At 52.3% G+C, this 16,123-nt stretch overlaps 1 protein-coding gene across 3 annotated transcripts in view; it reads right to left on the bottom strand.

Annotated features, from left to right (window-relative positions):
• SLC66A2 (solute carrier family 66 member 2) overlaps window positions 1–16,123 on the bottom strand; it is a 44,368-nt gene extending 28,245 nt beyond the window's left edge. For 2 of the 3 annotated variants that reach the window (XM_065890049.1, XM_065890050.1), the window contains exons 1-2: window positions 15,921–16,123; window positions 10,834–10,967 (exon numbers count right to left, since the gene is read on the bottom strand). In XM_065890049.1, the coding sequence (XP_065746121.1) occupies window positions 10,834–10,967; window positions 15,921–16,123 (337 nt within the window). Of the gene's footprint in view, window positions 1–3,083; window positions 3,135–10,833; window positions 10,968–15,920 lie in introns of all 3 variants that reach the window. The other variant, XM_065890047.1, reaches the window with a different exon arrangement.

Here is a 16,123-nt window from a genome sequence, read left to right as displayed (position 1 = left end):
GAAGTGAAAAGAGAAACAAATAATCTAAAGGTAGCTGAAGATTTCAATACACACTTTTAGTAACGGACATAACAACTAGACAGAGGAAAAAGGGAAGAGGAGACCTGACCACACTACAAACCTAACAGACACCCCTCCACCTCCACCTGACAACAGCAGAATATACATCGTCCTGAAGTGCACATGGAACGTTCTCTAAGAGAGACCATCAGCCAGGCCATCAAACAAGCCTCAATTTTAAATGACTGGAATAGGGACTTCCCTGGTGGTGCAGTGGTTAAGAATCCACCTGCCAATGCAGGGGACACAGGTTCGATCCCTGGTCCAGGAAGATCCCACATGCTGAGGAGCAACTAAGCCCATGCGCCACAACTACTGAGCCCACGCTCTAGAGCCCGCGTGCCACAACTACTGAAGCCGACATGTCTAGAGCCTGTGCTTCACAACAAGAGAAGCCACTGCAATGAGACGCCCGCGTGCCACAACAAAGAGTAGCCCACGCTCGCCCCAACTAGAGAAAGCCCGCAAGCAGCAACAAAGACCCAATGCGGCCAAAAATAAATACATTTTTTTAAAATATAAAATAAAATAAAATGACTGGAATAATACAAAATATGTTCTCCAACTACAATGGAATTAAATTAAAAATCAATAACAGATGGAAATTTGGGGGATTCACAAATATGTGGAAATTAAACAACAAACTCAAAAATAACAAATGAGTCAAAGAAGAAATCCTGAAGGAAATTTAAAAATATTTTAAGACCAAAATGCAAACAAAAACACAACATACCAAAACTTACAGGATGCAGCTAATGCATTCCTTACAAGGAAATTATGGCTGTAAATGCTATATTTAAAAAGAAGATCAACTATACATCAATTTAAAAAAAAGAAGAAATACCTCATCAGTAAATTAATTCTATCTTAAACTAAAAAAAAAAGCAAACTAAACCCAAAATAAGCAGAAGGAAAGAAATAATAAATACTACAGTGGAAATAAATAGGGACTAGAAAAACAATAGAGAAAAATCAACAAAACCAGAAGTTGGCTCTTTGGGGAAAAAAACCCAATTAAATGGACAAACCTTGAGCTGGAAGAACCAAAACAAGGAGAGAGAAAGGGAGGAGAGTCAAATTACTAAAGTCAAGAATTAAAGAAAGATCATTACCACCAACTTTACAGAAGTCGAAAAGATTATAAGGGAATACCAAGAACAATTATATGCCAACAAATTAAATAACAGATTAAATGGACAAATTCCAAGAAAGAACTTCTATTGAAACTAACTCAGGAAGAAATAGAAAATCAGAATAGATCTATAACAAGTAAAAGACTGAATTAGTACTTTTAAAACTTCCCACAAAACGCCCAGGCCCAGAGAGTTTCACTGGATAATTGTACCAAACATTTAAAAGAATCGGTGAACTTGCAACAAGCAGTAAATAAGCCCCACAGATCTAATGCACAGTAGACTGAATACAGATAACAACACTGAATTATAATCATCAAACTTGCTAAGAGACTAAAAGTAATTATTCCAACTACTAAAAAAAAAAAGATAATTATGTAACACAATAGAGGTGTTCATTATCACTCCATGGCTATCATATCACAGCATATACATGTATCAAATTAACATACACACATTTAACTTACATAATGTTATATGTCAAATATATTTCAATTAAAACATTTTAATTAATAAGAAATTGATAGCAAAGTCTTAAAATTAAAAAAAATAGAAGAGGAAGGAACACTTCCCATTCCTAACTTACTTTATAAAGCCAGTTCTATCCTGATATTAAAACCAGTCATCACAAGAAGAAAGAAAAAAAGAGACCAATATTTCTTACGAATATGGACACAAAAATCCTCCACCTAATACTAGCAAACAGAATCTAGCAACTTATAAAAAGGATTATACATCATGATCAGATGAGATTTATCCCGAGAATGCAAGGTTGGTCCAGCATACAAAAATCCATCAATGTAATACACTGTAAAAGCAGAATAAAGGACAAAACCACACGATCATCTCAACAGACACAAAAAGCATTTGACAAACTTAAATATCCTTTCATGATGGAAAAACTCAACAAACTCAGAACAGAAGGGCACTTGCTTAACCTGATAAAGGGCATCTCTGTAAAATCCACAGCTCGCATCATACTTAATGGTCAAGGACTAAATGCCCTCTCATTACAATCAGGAACAAGACAAGCACACCTGCTCTCCCACGTCTGGCCACAGGGCTATTAGGCAAGAAAGAGAAATGAAACGCATCCAGATCGGAGAAGAAGGAGTAACACTACCTCTATCTGCGGGTAACAGAATCTTGCATATAGAAAAGCCTCAAATATCCACTAAAAAATGATTAGAATAAATGAGTTCTGCAAAGTTGCAGGACACAAGATCAATTTGTGAAAATCAATTTTATTTCTACAAAGAAACAATGAGCAAACCAAAGTGAAATCAAGAGAACAATTCCATTTACCATAGAATCAAAAAGAATAAAATACTTTGGAATAAATTTAACGAAAGAATTCCAAAACTTGTGTTCTGATCATTTCTCTTTCTTTCTACCTCTCCATGCCCCTCCCTCCCTCTCCCCGCTCCCACACACGCAGGAAATGGGCAGGTTTCTAGGAGCTACTTCATGCTCAAAAACAGCAGGTGTGGCTGGTTGGCTGGCTGGAGCCTTGGCCACACTGGGTGGATGATGTGCATGCAAGGTGAGGATGCGGCACAGATGGGAGCAGAGACAGAGAGGGACGAGCTGCAGAGGAGGAAGCTCATGCAACGTGGTACCTACCCAGATGTGACCACCTGGGGGGGGCTCATGCAGCGTGGTACCTACCCAGATGTGACCGCCTGGGGGGGCTCATGCAGCGTGGTACCTACCCAGATGTGACCGCCTGGGGGGGGTTCATGCAGCGTGGTACCTACCCAGATGTGACCGCCTGGGGGGGCTCATGCAGCGTGGTACCTACCCAGATGTGACCGCCTGGGGGGGCTCATGCAGCGTGGTACCTACCCAGATATGACCGCCTGGGGGGGGCTCATGCAGCGTGGTACCTACCCAGATATGACCGCCTGGGGGGGGCTCTGGCTTCATCTTTATTATCTGCAGCTACATTTAAAGACAGAGAGAGAGAAAACAGGAAGGAAGAAGAGACAAAAACAGACTGGTTTTAACACTGGTAAGTCCTTGTTGTATTTCTTTAAAAAAAAACAAAAAACAATGGAACAGGAAGACAGCGAGCTTTTAGTTTCTGTGCATTAGGAAATACACTTTCTGAACCATTTTTCTCCAAACCTACCCTCCTCCAAATAAGTGCTTGGGACAGAGGGAAAAAAATGAAAAGCCACCTCATTTTCATTTAATTTCTAAGGTCAGAGGTGCTGACAGAGATACAGCAGACCCTCCTTCTACTTTCCCCTGGGAACTCATCTGTACGCAAGCCCTGGTTGCAAGGTAGTTGTCTCAGGGTCCAAACTCTCCAGAAGCTTGCTCAATAGAGCTGTTTTCAGAGGACACTCAACAGGACTCCCGCCATAAACGGAGAGCTAGCTCAGCACGTGAACTTGACCGCCCTCGGACATCACACCCAGTCAGGGAGCAGGTCTGGCAGCTGTCTCCACTGTGGCCCAGGAAGGAGTACCTGACCCACTGTGCGACAATTCAACTGCCAGGTATCTTGCCCCTCCGAGCACCCCACCCCACCTGAGACCTCCCTAGTCTGGGCCACCCCAGGACAATGACCGACTGACCTACCGACCAGAGGCCCTGAAGACAGAGCACCTCCAGCTGGGTTCCACCTGCAGGTGGGGCTTGGGATGGACAGTAGTTAAAGAGAAGAGTCACTGAGGTCAGAAAGCAGAGGCAAGACCAAAGGTCGTGTGCCACCTGCCCCAGGCCATGTTCACTCTACCCCAAAATGGAAATTTTGCATGTAATCAACTAAAAGCAAACACCAGACTTGCTGCCTAGACCGGGAGGAGCTGGAGGGTCCGGGCAGGGGGAGTGGTTTATAAACCAACACAAATTGCAGTCTCCTCTCCTCACCCCACCCCTCTCCCCAACACCCCCTCCTGGACCTTCTGGGTTCTGACCCCTCAGAGTTGGTCAGATTCTCTCAGCTTTTTGCTTCTATTTCTTTGATTCAGACCAATTTCACCATTCATGGGCACCTCCTCTACAGATCAAAAGAGGGAAGGAGGGGAGAGGAGGGAGGCTGTAGGAGAGAGCGCTCAACTCAGTTACTTGTGCGTTTCAGACACCGTTTCCCTTCTCCTCTCCAGGCTTGATCACACTGAGCTGACAAGCAGAGCTTCGCACATGCAGAAGCACCGGGCATGGCTGGGAGACACACAGAGTGCGCGGGTGCAGAGCTGGGGGTCGGCAAGCAGAGGGCTGGGTAAGTTGGGTGGGAAGGTCACATCCCTTTGTACTGCGCCAAGCTACCTAAGGTTCCTTGGCTGGAAAGCAACATGATCAGATCTACGTTTTAGAAAAGACACCTTTGCACAGGACAGATGGAAGAAAGTGGGCTCTGAAGCTGAGAGACGCTAGAAATGTTTTCAACCATCATGTGCTTCCACAGAGCTGTACTGAGGACACACTGCACGCCAGGCACGAAGGTTCCAAAACAACTGCACTGGGATTTCCCTGGTGGTCCAGCGGTAGAGAATCCGCCTTACAGCGCAGGGGACACGGGTTCAATCCCTGGTCAGGGAACTAAGATCCCACATGCCACAGGGCAACTAAGCCCACGTGCCACAACTGGAGAGCCTGCGTGCTGCAAACCACAGAGCCCATAAGCCCTGGAGCCTGCGTGTCACAACTAGAGAAGAGAAAACCCACACGTCACAACTAGAGAGAAGCCCGCACACTGCAACGAAAGATCCCCCCGCGTGCCTCAACGAAGATCCTGCGTGCCGCAACTAAGACCCGACGCAGCCAAAAATAAATAAATAATAACTGAATCTTTAAAAAAACACACAACCACACTGTCCTCAGAACCTCCCCTCCCCCACCAGGAGGCGGGTCTTTGCCCCCTTGACTATGGGTGGCCTGAGACTGCAGGTCTTCAGAAGTGATGCTGTGTGAGTTCCAAGACTAGATCTTTAAAAAGATACAGCGTCCACCCGGTTCTCCCCTTGAAACTCAGCGCCGCCTTGTGAGGAAGCCCAGGCCACATGAGGAGGCCACGCAGGGATGTTCCAGCAGAGCCCGGCTGAGGTCCGGCCAACAGCCAGCACCAACCCAGACACATGAGAGAGGAGTGAAAGAGAGAGAGACACAGAGAGAGACAGAGACAGAGGGAGAGACAGAGCAAGAGGGGGTAAGGGGGAGAGACAGTGAGAGACAGAGACAGAGACAGAGGGAGAGACAGAGCAAGAGAGAGGAGTGAAAGAGAGAGAGACACAGAGAGAGACAGAGACACAGGGAGAGACAGAGCAAGAGGGGGTAAGGGGGAGAGACAGTGAGAGACAGAGACAGAGACAGAGGGAGAGACAGAGCAAGAGAGAGGAGTGAAAGAGAGACACAGAGAGAGACAGAGACACAGGGAGAGACAGAGCGAGAGACAGAAAGCTAGACAGAGAAAGAGGGGGTAAGGGGGAGAGACAGTGAGGGAGAGACAGAGACAGAGAGAGAGAGAAAGCGAATGAGACAGTGAGAGAGGAGCTCGAGCAAACAGCCCAACTGTGGAGTCCGAAGCAAAAATGTCCTTTCACGTCATCAAGTTTTGGGGTCACTCGTCGAGCAGCCCCAGAGACAGGAATCCGAGATGACAAGGCAGAAGTTCCAGCGGAGCTGAGACGGGAGAGTCAGCCTCTTGTGGCCAGGAGGAGGCTGCGGGGTGGACCAGAGGCAGGCCCTCAACTGCCCCAGGGGCTTTAGTCCTGTCACACTTTGAGACTCACTGCTGGGGGCACCTTGGAGAGACTACGCAGGGGCAACGGTGCCTGTGTGTGGTGGAAGGGATGGCGGCTACAGGGGGACCGGGGGCCCAGGCAACACGGGAACAGGAGGCCCTGTGTCAGCTTCGGGGCAGCGGGCTGAACTGAAGCAGGATCGTAGCCTGATGCCCGAGGACACAACGGAGCCCTTGAAAATGCAGGACGGTCTGCGGGTAAACATCTTCCTGGGGAAGGGGGCGTCCTCAGCTTTCAGTCTCAGGATGGTACGTGACCCTCCCCACCCAGCGTGTTTTTACAGCTTTACTGAGCTGTAACTACACACCATCAAAGAGCCACTCTCCCAGCGGTGTACAGGGCACCCACAGGTGTGTGATGCAGCCACCACCGCTACGGTATTTTAGAACTTGCATCACCTCACAAGGAAACCTGTCCCCTTCAGCAGTCACCCCTCCCGTCCACCTCCCCAGCCAATGCCACCCCCGTGCTGAGATGTGGGGCAAACCTCAGGTGAATTCACGCCTGCAGCCGGTTGGTGACACACCCATTGGGAGGCACTATTCTTAGTGACAGTACAACACGGGAATCTGGCGGGAGGAACGTGTGGCCCTGAGGATCCCCGAGGAAACAACTTCTCAGCAGCCTCGCTGTCGGCCGGCCTCATGACGGAACCTGGCCAGGAGCCATGAGGGAGGTGCCTGGTAGAGACGCCACGCTCTGTTATTCTTGGGTCCCTGGGCTGCAGTGGGAAGATCAGAGCCGACCAGGGCCCCGTGAAGGGCCAGCCTGGGAGGGGGCACTCTGTCTCCTGGGAAACCTCCAGACCAGGCTCCTCGGACACCTGGCTGACTGCAGGTCTGGGGCAGGAAACTGGACAGCAAGCTCAGAGCATCTTGTCGCACCAGTGTCCGGGGTCCACAGGACCAAAGGTCAAAGATCAAGAGCCGGCGGCAGGGCTTCCCTGGTGGCGCTGTGGTTGAGAATCTGCCTGCCAATGCAGGGGACACGGGTTCGAGCCCTGGTCCGGGAAGATCCCACATGCCGCGGAGCAACTAAGCCCGTGCGCCACAACTACTGAGCCTGCGCGACTGGAGCCTGTGCTCCGCAGCAAGAGAGGCCGCTACAGTGAGAGGCCCGCGCACCGTGATGAAGAGTGGCCCCCGCTCGCCGCAACTAGAGAAAGCCTTCGCACAGAAACGAAGACCCAACACAGCCAAAAATAAATTAATTAATTAATTTATTAAAAAAAAAAAAAGAGCCGGTGGCAGAGGCTCCCCCTGGCCAGAGGTGGGTAAAGGGGCTTCCACCTCATGAAACACAGGATAACGTACAAACAAACGTGCTCATCGCTGCAAGGTGCTGGGAACCAATTTTGAAAAGAGGCAAATATAGGCCTTCACCTGCCTTCCTTTACAAATCAAACCGTCGGAAGACCAAGTAGCGTTTGTGGGGAAGTTTCTCTACAGAAGCTGAGACGGCGGAGCCTTGGGGCTGGTGGCCTGGGGCTGACTGTCAAGACTGGGCCCTGGGCCCCGGTGGCTGCCACCACCCAGAGGGGCCAGCTGACAGCCACACCTCCCAGAGGAAGGACGCAACAGTCCTGCAAAGACAAAGGGCCAGACCTGGGTCCAGTTATCTTTTAAAATGTTCTCTGCAGGGCGTCCCAGACAGACCTGGTTCAGCAGCCTGATTCCGTCCAGCTCCCGTGGGCCTGACTCGCTCTGAACACCGCTGCTGGTCTGCTGACCCTGTGCTGGGCGGGCAGCACTCAGCTCACAGCAAACGACCCGTTTCAACAACAGATAAGTTCCAAGGAGAAGGGGGAGTTAGGGAGAACCTATAGATTAAAAAGACCAATCAACAACAAAGACACCAGCCAATCACAGTGTGTGCTGGATCCTGATTTAAGGAAACAAACTGGCCAAAAAGCCAGGAAACGGACAAGACAGCTGGAAACTCACACACAGATGGTGGTTTCATGATAAGGAACCATTGATTTCTTATGGGTGACGATTTCTTTAGAGATACGTTACAGACTATCTATAAAGAGGCTACAACTAGGATTTGCTTCAGAAACTGCAGGAGAAAGATGTGAACGGGGTCTGGAGGTGGTTATGGTGCCACACGGAGCTCCGTTATGCTACTCTCCCTACTTCTACGTGCTTGAAATTCTCTACAATAAAAAGCGAAAAAGGAAAAACACGGCACCTTCGAGACGGACACCACACTTCACTCCTAGTTCACAGTTAAACAGCAGGTGCATATTAGTGTCTCCAGCCAATTCCTCCCTGAAACACGTGGTCTCGGTGGATGCCATTTCACCTGGGACAACCCGAGGAGGGGGACCACACCCCTGGCCCTGCCCCCACTACACACAAGGGCATGGAAAAGCTGCCAGTGGAATGAGAGGTTTGAAAACGTTTGATCCTAATTTTGAAAATGATCCCAATTTTGTGACAGGAGACTAACAAAGAAAAAAGAAAAAAATGGAAAACTATACCAAAATGTTCAAAGTAGTCACCTCCGGGTGGTGGGACGGAAGGCTTTTTACTCCTACTGTATATCCTGTCTTCCCTAAAACGTCTACAAAATGTTCAAAGTAGTCACCTCTGGGTGGTGGGACGGAAGGCTTTTTACTCCTACTGTATATCCTGTCTTCCCTAAAACGTCTACAATGAGCACATGCAGCTCTTCAGATAACAAATTAGATATTTAATTTTCTAAGTAACCTGCTTTTTCTCCTCACCACCATCTACGTTTCTTTAACCTTAACTTTCAAGTAGAATTAGTGACCTTCAAAACTGCAAACCTCTATAAAAGATAGCTGGAAAATATTTAAGCTTTTTGTTAGGCTGCCTGGCCATCCTATGAGAACCGTGAAACAAAGCTCCCCAGACTCTCCTGGAGAGTTACTGTAATGTGCATGGTCAGTTCCCCAAGAAGTCTGTGTCCCGAGGCCTCGGCTGACACGTCGGGAAGCGGAGGCCAGCCACCTGCCACGGAGGGTGGGGGGAGAGACGGGGGCCGCGGCACAGCGGCCCACGGGCTCTCAGAGCTTCCAGGCCCGAACCGCTTGGCTTTTTCACAGCCCACCCGCCTACTTCTGGCAAATGAAAGGAAATAAACCCACACATTCATTAAAAGCTTCCCATAGTGGGGTGGTGAGACCTGTGTGTCTCATAAACAGTAGACACGGAAACATGTAAACCGATCTGGATTCAAGTGTTGAATGCTCAGAGTCTCAGCCAGTGTGGGCGGAGCTTAGGAGACGACTCTCCCTGAGGCCACAGGGGACCCAGTGGGGGAGGGCCGGGGTCAGGAGGGGGCCCAGAGGTCAGGAGGCACAGTCCTCCCTCCACCAGGGCCGGCCATCACCGTGAGCTGCTATCAAATGTCCAACGTTAAACTCCAAGTTTGCCGCGTGACCCAGAGGCCTCAACACCTGCTGTATCTGGCACCCTCCGCCTTCACGACCCACGCACAGTTTCAAACAAGGTCACAAGCCTGGTCTCCCGCCGCAGAGCCTGAGGGGCAGGACCACTACGCCACCAGGGCACCGGGTGTCCTCTCCAGGCCTTCCGCCCGCCCTGGGTGAAGACACACCACTGACCACTCCACGCGGCCCACTCTGCACTCGGCTGTGAGATCCTGCACCCATTAAAGGGGAGGCTCGAAAGGGCACAGACCACAGAGGGCAGGGGCAGAAGCCGCTTGGGCAGAAAGCCCTCGACTCAGAGAAAGTTAAGAGCCAGCTCCTCAACTCATGAGGGGTCCAGGATCCAGGAGCCCTGCTTTCTAGGCAAGAGCAGCGGTACAAGCGGCACCACGTCTGGTGGATCTCCTGAGTCACAGCTCGGAGGATGGCGTTAACGGGAGAGAAAAAGCAAAAACACACCGGAAACAGAGTGGCGGGTGATCCTCTTTATCATCTCAGTGACCCTAACTGATCCAGGCTCCTCATCGGAGCTGAGGCTGACCCATTTCTACAAAGACTGAAGTTAGCACACACTCACTCTCACTCTAGAAACAGAAGCTACACAAGAGGAGAGGAGTCGCTCAAAGGGAGAGAAAATAACCACCAAGGAAAAAATAGCTGGGCAAGACCTCAAGTCTGCAGGAGTCCCAGAACTAAACAAACTCCAGAGAAAACGCTTCTCTAAGCAGTAGCTGAGATCGCACACACCCACATTCCCAGACAACGTCGAAGGGGAGAGCGGTCTTAGACTCAGTCATTAGAAAAACCAGAAGTACGGCCTCAACCCTCCTGCACAGAGAAGCCCACCAGCCTGCGCGGTCGAACACAGAACACTGGCTCGAAAGAAACATTTTCAAAGGAGAAGGCAAAACCAGGAGGAGCACCTTCTATCTTCCAAGCCAGCCAAAAGCTGTAGGGGCTGAGCACGGAGCTCGCCTGCCCGAGCTCGCGGACCCCGCGTGCCCACCCGAGGCCCACAGAGCACGACGTCGGGTGAATGTCTAACAAGGTATGTGAGAAAGATGCCGGTTGACTCAGCCACAGGGGACGGGAAAAACAGAGGCTGTGTTTGGTGCACAAGCCACACACAAGGTCAGAGAGAAAACCGCCTCTGCAGGAAACATCTGGCTCCGGCCTGAGCAGAAACAGACCAGCAGTGCCGCCCTCCTGCCCCAGCTGAGGGGCCCGCGTGACGACGGCCACGGCGAGGGACACGGTAAGAACAGGTCGTAACTCGCCCGAGTTCCAGTTTCACACGATACGGTGTCACTTGGCTGACTGCGAACACCGGCGTCGCGACAGACACCGTGCCACCTGGCGAAGCCAGCGCTGCTGGGGTGGCACTGGGTGGAGGCCCCCCACCCCGAGAGCTCCAGCCGAGCCTTGCTCGTCGAGTTGCTGGGCTTCATCCCCAAAGCTGCGGGTCACCAACCTGCAAAGACCCGGCGTTTCAGGTTCAGCTCGTTGGCCACGCGGACCTCGGTGCAGAGCTTCAGCATCAGCAGCATGGTCACGATCATGACGACGCTCTGCCAGAGCAGCGGCGCCTCAAAGCGCCTCCCGAACCTGCGGGGGAGGGGCCGCGGCATCAGGGGGGCGCTGGCCGGGCCTCCACCGCCCCCCAGAGCCGAGTCACGGGCAGGCTGCTCCACGTGCCGCAGGCCCCCCCGGGAGCCGCTGCGACCCTCCCAGGGCCGAGGGCCGGTGGGAGTGGGTCTCCTGCCCTTGACCCCCAACCCCAGTCCGGCCAGCTGACCGCCGCCCTCCTGCGGAGGCCCAGCCACCGCCAGGTGAGAAGCCCAGGTGCTGGAACACCTGCCTCCCCAGGGCTCATTCCAGAGTCTGGAGACTGACGGCGACCCTGGCCCCTGGCCGTGGGGAGTGGGGTCTGCAGGCCAGCACGGCCCCCAGTGTGAGCAGAGCAGTGGGGGGCCGGGCCACCCAGCCCTCACCAGAGAGGAGGAGACGGCAGGCAGGGCGCGGTCCGCACTGCCAGCCTCAGGCCCTGATGCCCGACCAGGCCTGGCTGGCCCGCACGGACGCCTCCACGTCCACTCTCTTCTCCGAGCCCCAGCCCGCCCAGCCCTCCCAGCCCTCGGCCCCAGGGCCTTCCTGCTGACTCTCCTCCAGTGTGTTGAGCATTTCAGCAGCTCAGCCAAGAGTTCCTGGAGGCCACGGCCACAGCCCAGTGAGTGGCACCGCTGGGCCCATCAGAAGACCCCGGCCCAGGGGCCGGTCACAGCACTGCCCTCCGCACACCAGCTGGGGTCTCAAACGTGGCCACCAGCGTCACAGGACTGGCCTGCAGAAGTGTCACCTCTACGGCGAGGCCCGGGCAGAGCACCCTCAAAGCAGCCTGGCTGCTCCGGAGCCGAGATCCTGCTAGAACCAGCTGCAGCGCGGCCTGACGGGGCCTCCCCAGCCTGAGTCAGTGGCCGACAGGTCACAGTCGGGAGGTCCTGGATGGCGGTCTGACCTCCAGCTCCTCCTGGAAACCAGGAGACACAGCCCGGCCCACCTCCCCTGGCCTCGCTCTCACACCCGCCCCTACAAGGAGAGGGTCCCTAACAGCTGGCTGATGGGGCCACACACGCGCTCCGCCACAGGCTGGCTCTGGGGAGCACGCTGCCCCCCGGCCTTCTCGCTGTGCCCCACCACCTCCGGGCTTCATCTCTTCCGTAAAGTGCGGACACAACCCTACAGCTGCTTGAGGACGTTTCTAGCAGTTCTAGGAACTAGTCCCCACCGGTTACCTGACTGACCCCGGGGGGCTGACTAATGAACAGGTAGTCCAGAGGAGAAGACAGAGCAGGTTCCGCGCCAGGCTGGGGAGACGAGCGGGCGGGCATCACAAAAAGTCAGTCAGTCTAGGGACCAAGCTCAGTTCCAGTTAGTGACAAGGCTGAAGACGCGGGATGTGGGCCTTTATGTAATAAGGCCACTTCCATTATTTTCAACAGAAACAATGAGTGACTAGAAAAACCGGGGGGCGAGGGATGAAGGTTTGTGCTTCCCCTTATACCACACACCGAAAACCGAATCTAGGTAAATTCAGTATTTACAGTGAAGTAAGGGGGGCAGAGTGAACATTAAACTGCTTTTAGGGTGAAGACAAGCTGAACAAGACAGAAAATTTCAAAAAGCACAACTTTCCACAGAAGATACACAAGGGACAAAACAAATATGACACAAAGCTCAACATTATTAGTGATTTTTAAAAGCCAATTAAAATAGAAAGGCACTATTTTTCATTTGTCAAGTTACTTAAACTACTGCCTTTAACGCTAATAGTCTGTGCTGGCAGAGGTGTCACGGGGCACCTCTCCCTCCCCCGCCCTGAGAATGCAGTTGGCAAAGCCTGGTCTGCAGCAGAGGACAGGACAGCCCAGCAGACGAGCGTGTGGCCTGCTGCTTGGAGCAGCCAGTGGAGGCGCCGTCCCCGGGTGCAGTGCACATGTCTCGCTCCCAGGGAGACGCGTGGCAGAGAACGTGCACTGCCTCACCGAGCCTGAGCAAAAGCTCCCACAAGGAACACCTTCTACGCGTCTTCAAAGTAGCAGAGAAAAGCTCGATTGGAAGAAAAGCTGTGTATCTACTTCCCTGACTGGCTTCTCGAGTAGCAGAGTGTCACTAGCCCTCTGGTGCAGTGTCACCACATCTGCGATACAATTTTACTACACCTGCAATACAATGTCACCACGTCTCTCCGTCTCCGGTACAGTGTCACCATATCTCTGATCAGATAGGGATGGGGCTGGAGAACTAGCTCTGTGAATGCCTCAGGCCCTGGGTCAGATGGCCCTGCAGCACCGTCCTTGCACCCTGGCCCCCTCCTTCCCCTTCTCATTTACAGAATCACTCCACCCTCTGGCTTCCGACACCACAAAGGCCAAATCCTGCACGTCAGCATTTTGTATGATCTGCTCAATGCTGGTTCTGCAAAAGGATGGGAAGAATCGCAAGAAATAAAGGCATTAGAGTTCCGTGAGGTACAGAAACGCCGGGTTTCTACAGCTTGGTCAGCCTTCCCCCACCCCACCCCCGACCCCCAGGACTGCAGAGCTTCTCACATGCCTCACACCACACATTTCCCTGGGCGGCTTCCCAGGCAGACTGGAGTTCCGGAGACTGTATTCCCAGCCAGCTTTGGGAAACGTACTCTTCACTTCCTCCAAGTCCATCACTGCTCTCGTCCCACCCGGAGCCCACCACAGCTCCCAGCCGGTGATCTCCCCCTCCCCACCACCCATCGCCCATATACACGTGTCTGGCACGTTCCATACAGCACTTCTGCTGAAGCGTTAACCCTGCAGCATCTGCCCAGCGTCTGGCTCATGGGAAACCCTGAAAAACCTATTAAATCAAATGGGCTGCTAGGGGACCCAGGAGTAGGGGCTTTGGAGGCTCCAGAGAAAGGAAGGAAAGGAAGCACAGGCAACACCCTCAGAGCAGTGGGGCCTTGGGACCACGTGGGAGGAGACGCGTGTATTTGTTACAAGTCGTAGACGGAGCCCGGCCTGTCTGCTGGGCTTCACCACGTGAACTACAAAGTACTGCCAGGTGTGAAACACAGGGAAAGCACAACCCCAGGTCAGAGGGATCCTGGAGGAGAGACCTCTGCCAGCCCTCCCTTCTTCCCATAGGGTCCCACAGTCTTCTGGAATCCAGGCTGAGGGCAGCCCTGTGTGTTCACACAGCAGCCACTGAACTCACGGAGGGACCCAGGACAGCTCACGCAGCTGATGCTGTGCGAAAGGGGCAATCAGATGTGCAGAAATAGATGTGCCAGTGCACAAAGTTCAGAATTCCACCAAAGACTCTTTCTTTCTCAAAGGCTCAGGCCCTACAATGGAGAGAGAACTCCCAGTCCCAACGCATCAAATGCTTGCTTGTTAAACCCAGAAGCACTGACGAGATGGCATTCAAGAAACTGGTTTAATTTCTGATTTCTCCAAAACAGATAGTTAGAGGTAGATTAGATATCCTATTTTCTTTTTGCAATTCTGAATGATAAGCATGGCTGGGGGGAAGACCTCTCAAAGGAACTATTTCCCGTAAGAAATGCAACCTCAGCCAATCCTCCGCCACTCCTCCGAGAAAACTTGCCACTGCCTAAAGGAAATGCTGCTTCCCGACCTACCGCCCCGGGCCTGGGCTGGGAGCTCCGGAGGCCACACCCAGGGTGCTCAGGGTTGACAGCAGTGTCACACACGATTACAGCTTGGGACCTGCTTCTGTGCAACCCTACCTAGTGAGGGGCAGCTGAGAGAGGGAAGGGGAGGGTCTTGCTGCAGCGGCCGAGTGCTATCCTCAGCCACAGGGAAAGGAGGAGTCTTCAAATGCACTTTTTCAACTTGTGCTAAACAAGTTAAAAGATAAGCGCCCTCTGACCCCTCCTTCAGAAGCGGACTGGCCCAGAGACAGGGCTCATGGTGTGACAAATTCTTCCAGGAGAAGGGGTCGACTCACCAGCTCACCTTTTAAAACCTCAGACTGAGCAAAAACAGAGTGAGAGTGACCAAGGGCTGCCTTAGGCCAGGTGGACAGAAGGTGAAGGACCAGAGAACTTCTGGACTCAGGGGACTCACACCCTGATGACCGCAGAGGGGACATCTGCCAAAACTCATGAAACTGCGCACGTGCAACGGGTGACTTTCTTCCCTGTAAATCACGCCTCAGTAAGGCTGACTTAAACTCAATTAGCAAGAAAGCACGATTACTCCAAAAAGGCAAAAGGAGGAGCCAGCTGCCCGGTCCCAGGCTGTCCTGTCTGTGCTCACAGAGGGGCCTGGGACCGTCTAGAAGGAAGGAAAGTTGCAGGCTTTTTTGGCCTTACAGCGAGGCCGCGAGACCTCTTTTCACTTCCTCTGAAAGTGTACCCTCCCAATTATGTCTGGCTTCAACAACTGTTAAAATTAACTTCAAGTTCCTGACCAGAATGCAAATGATAATAAGAGGAAGTTGGTCTGAGAGGAGCAAAAAAAAGTCTTTTAAGTATTATCCAGAAAGTTGACTTACTGTTAAAAAAAACAAACAAAAACAAACCCGCACACACAAGGCGGAAGGCAGGAAGGGACCACCCTTCACGGCAGACCACCCCCACAGCACTCCTTCCTGTCTGGTTCCCTCCTGAGAGCCTTTACTGGCCAGTGGTTTGTCCTTCCTATGCTGACCACCTTCTGTTACCGGTATTCATTAATTCCCTTCGTTTTCTCTCCACTACCCCCAAACCTCACCCAAATTCCTAAGGGCATGGACCCAGTCCTAGAACACAGCACCACAGAAAAGGCCCTGGGCAAGCATCCAGTACATGTACGAGCCACCGAAAATGAAGACGCAGATCCCAGATTATGTGAGCTTCTCCACTTCAATCCCACCATTTTCCCTGGGAAAAAGTCTCATCCATTTCACCAGCTCCTTCCCAGGAAGTGCTGACACTTCCGCCCCCCCGGCCTCACCCAGAAAAGGAGAAAGCCATCTCCCTGGGAGCACCCCACAGTAAGAAAGCCCTCAACCTACCAGAAGAGGATTCGTAAGATATTGGCCACCAGGAGCACCAGACATACGTAGGTCGAGAAGCCCTCGGCGTTCTGAGTCCTCCGGATGTCCCTGTACTGCGGGATGTACGGCACCACCCCTCCGAAGACCATGGCCCCAGCTGCCCCCCAGGAAACCAGCTGCTGCAGCGGGACCAAAAGCCAACCCAAGCCTTCTGCGTCCAT

Source organism: Phocoena phocoena, chromosome 13 (genome assembly GCF_963924675.1).
Source record: "Phocoena phocoena chromosome 13, mPhoPho1.1, whole genome shotgun sequence".
Classification (NCBI taxonomy): Eukaryota; Metazoa; Chordata; class Mammalia; order Artiodactyla; family Phocoenidae; genus Phocoena; species Phocoena phocoena.
This window is presented reverse-complemented; position numbering and strand designations above follow the sequence as displayed.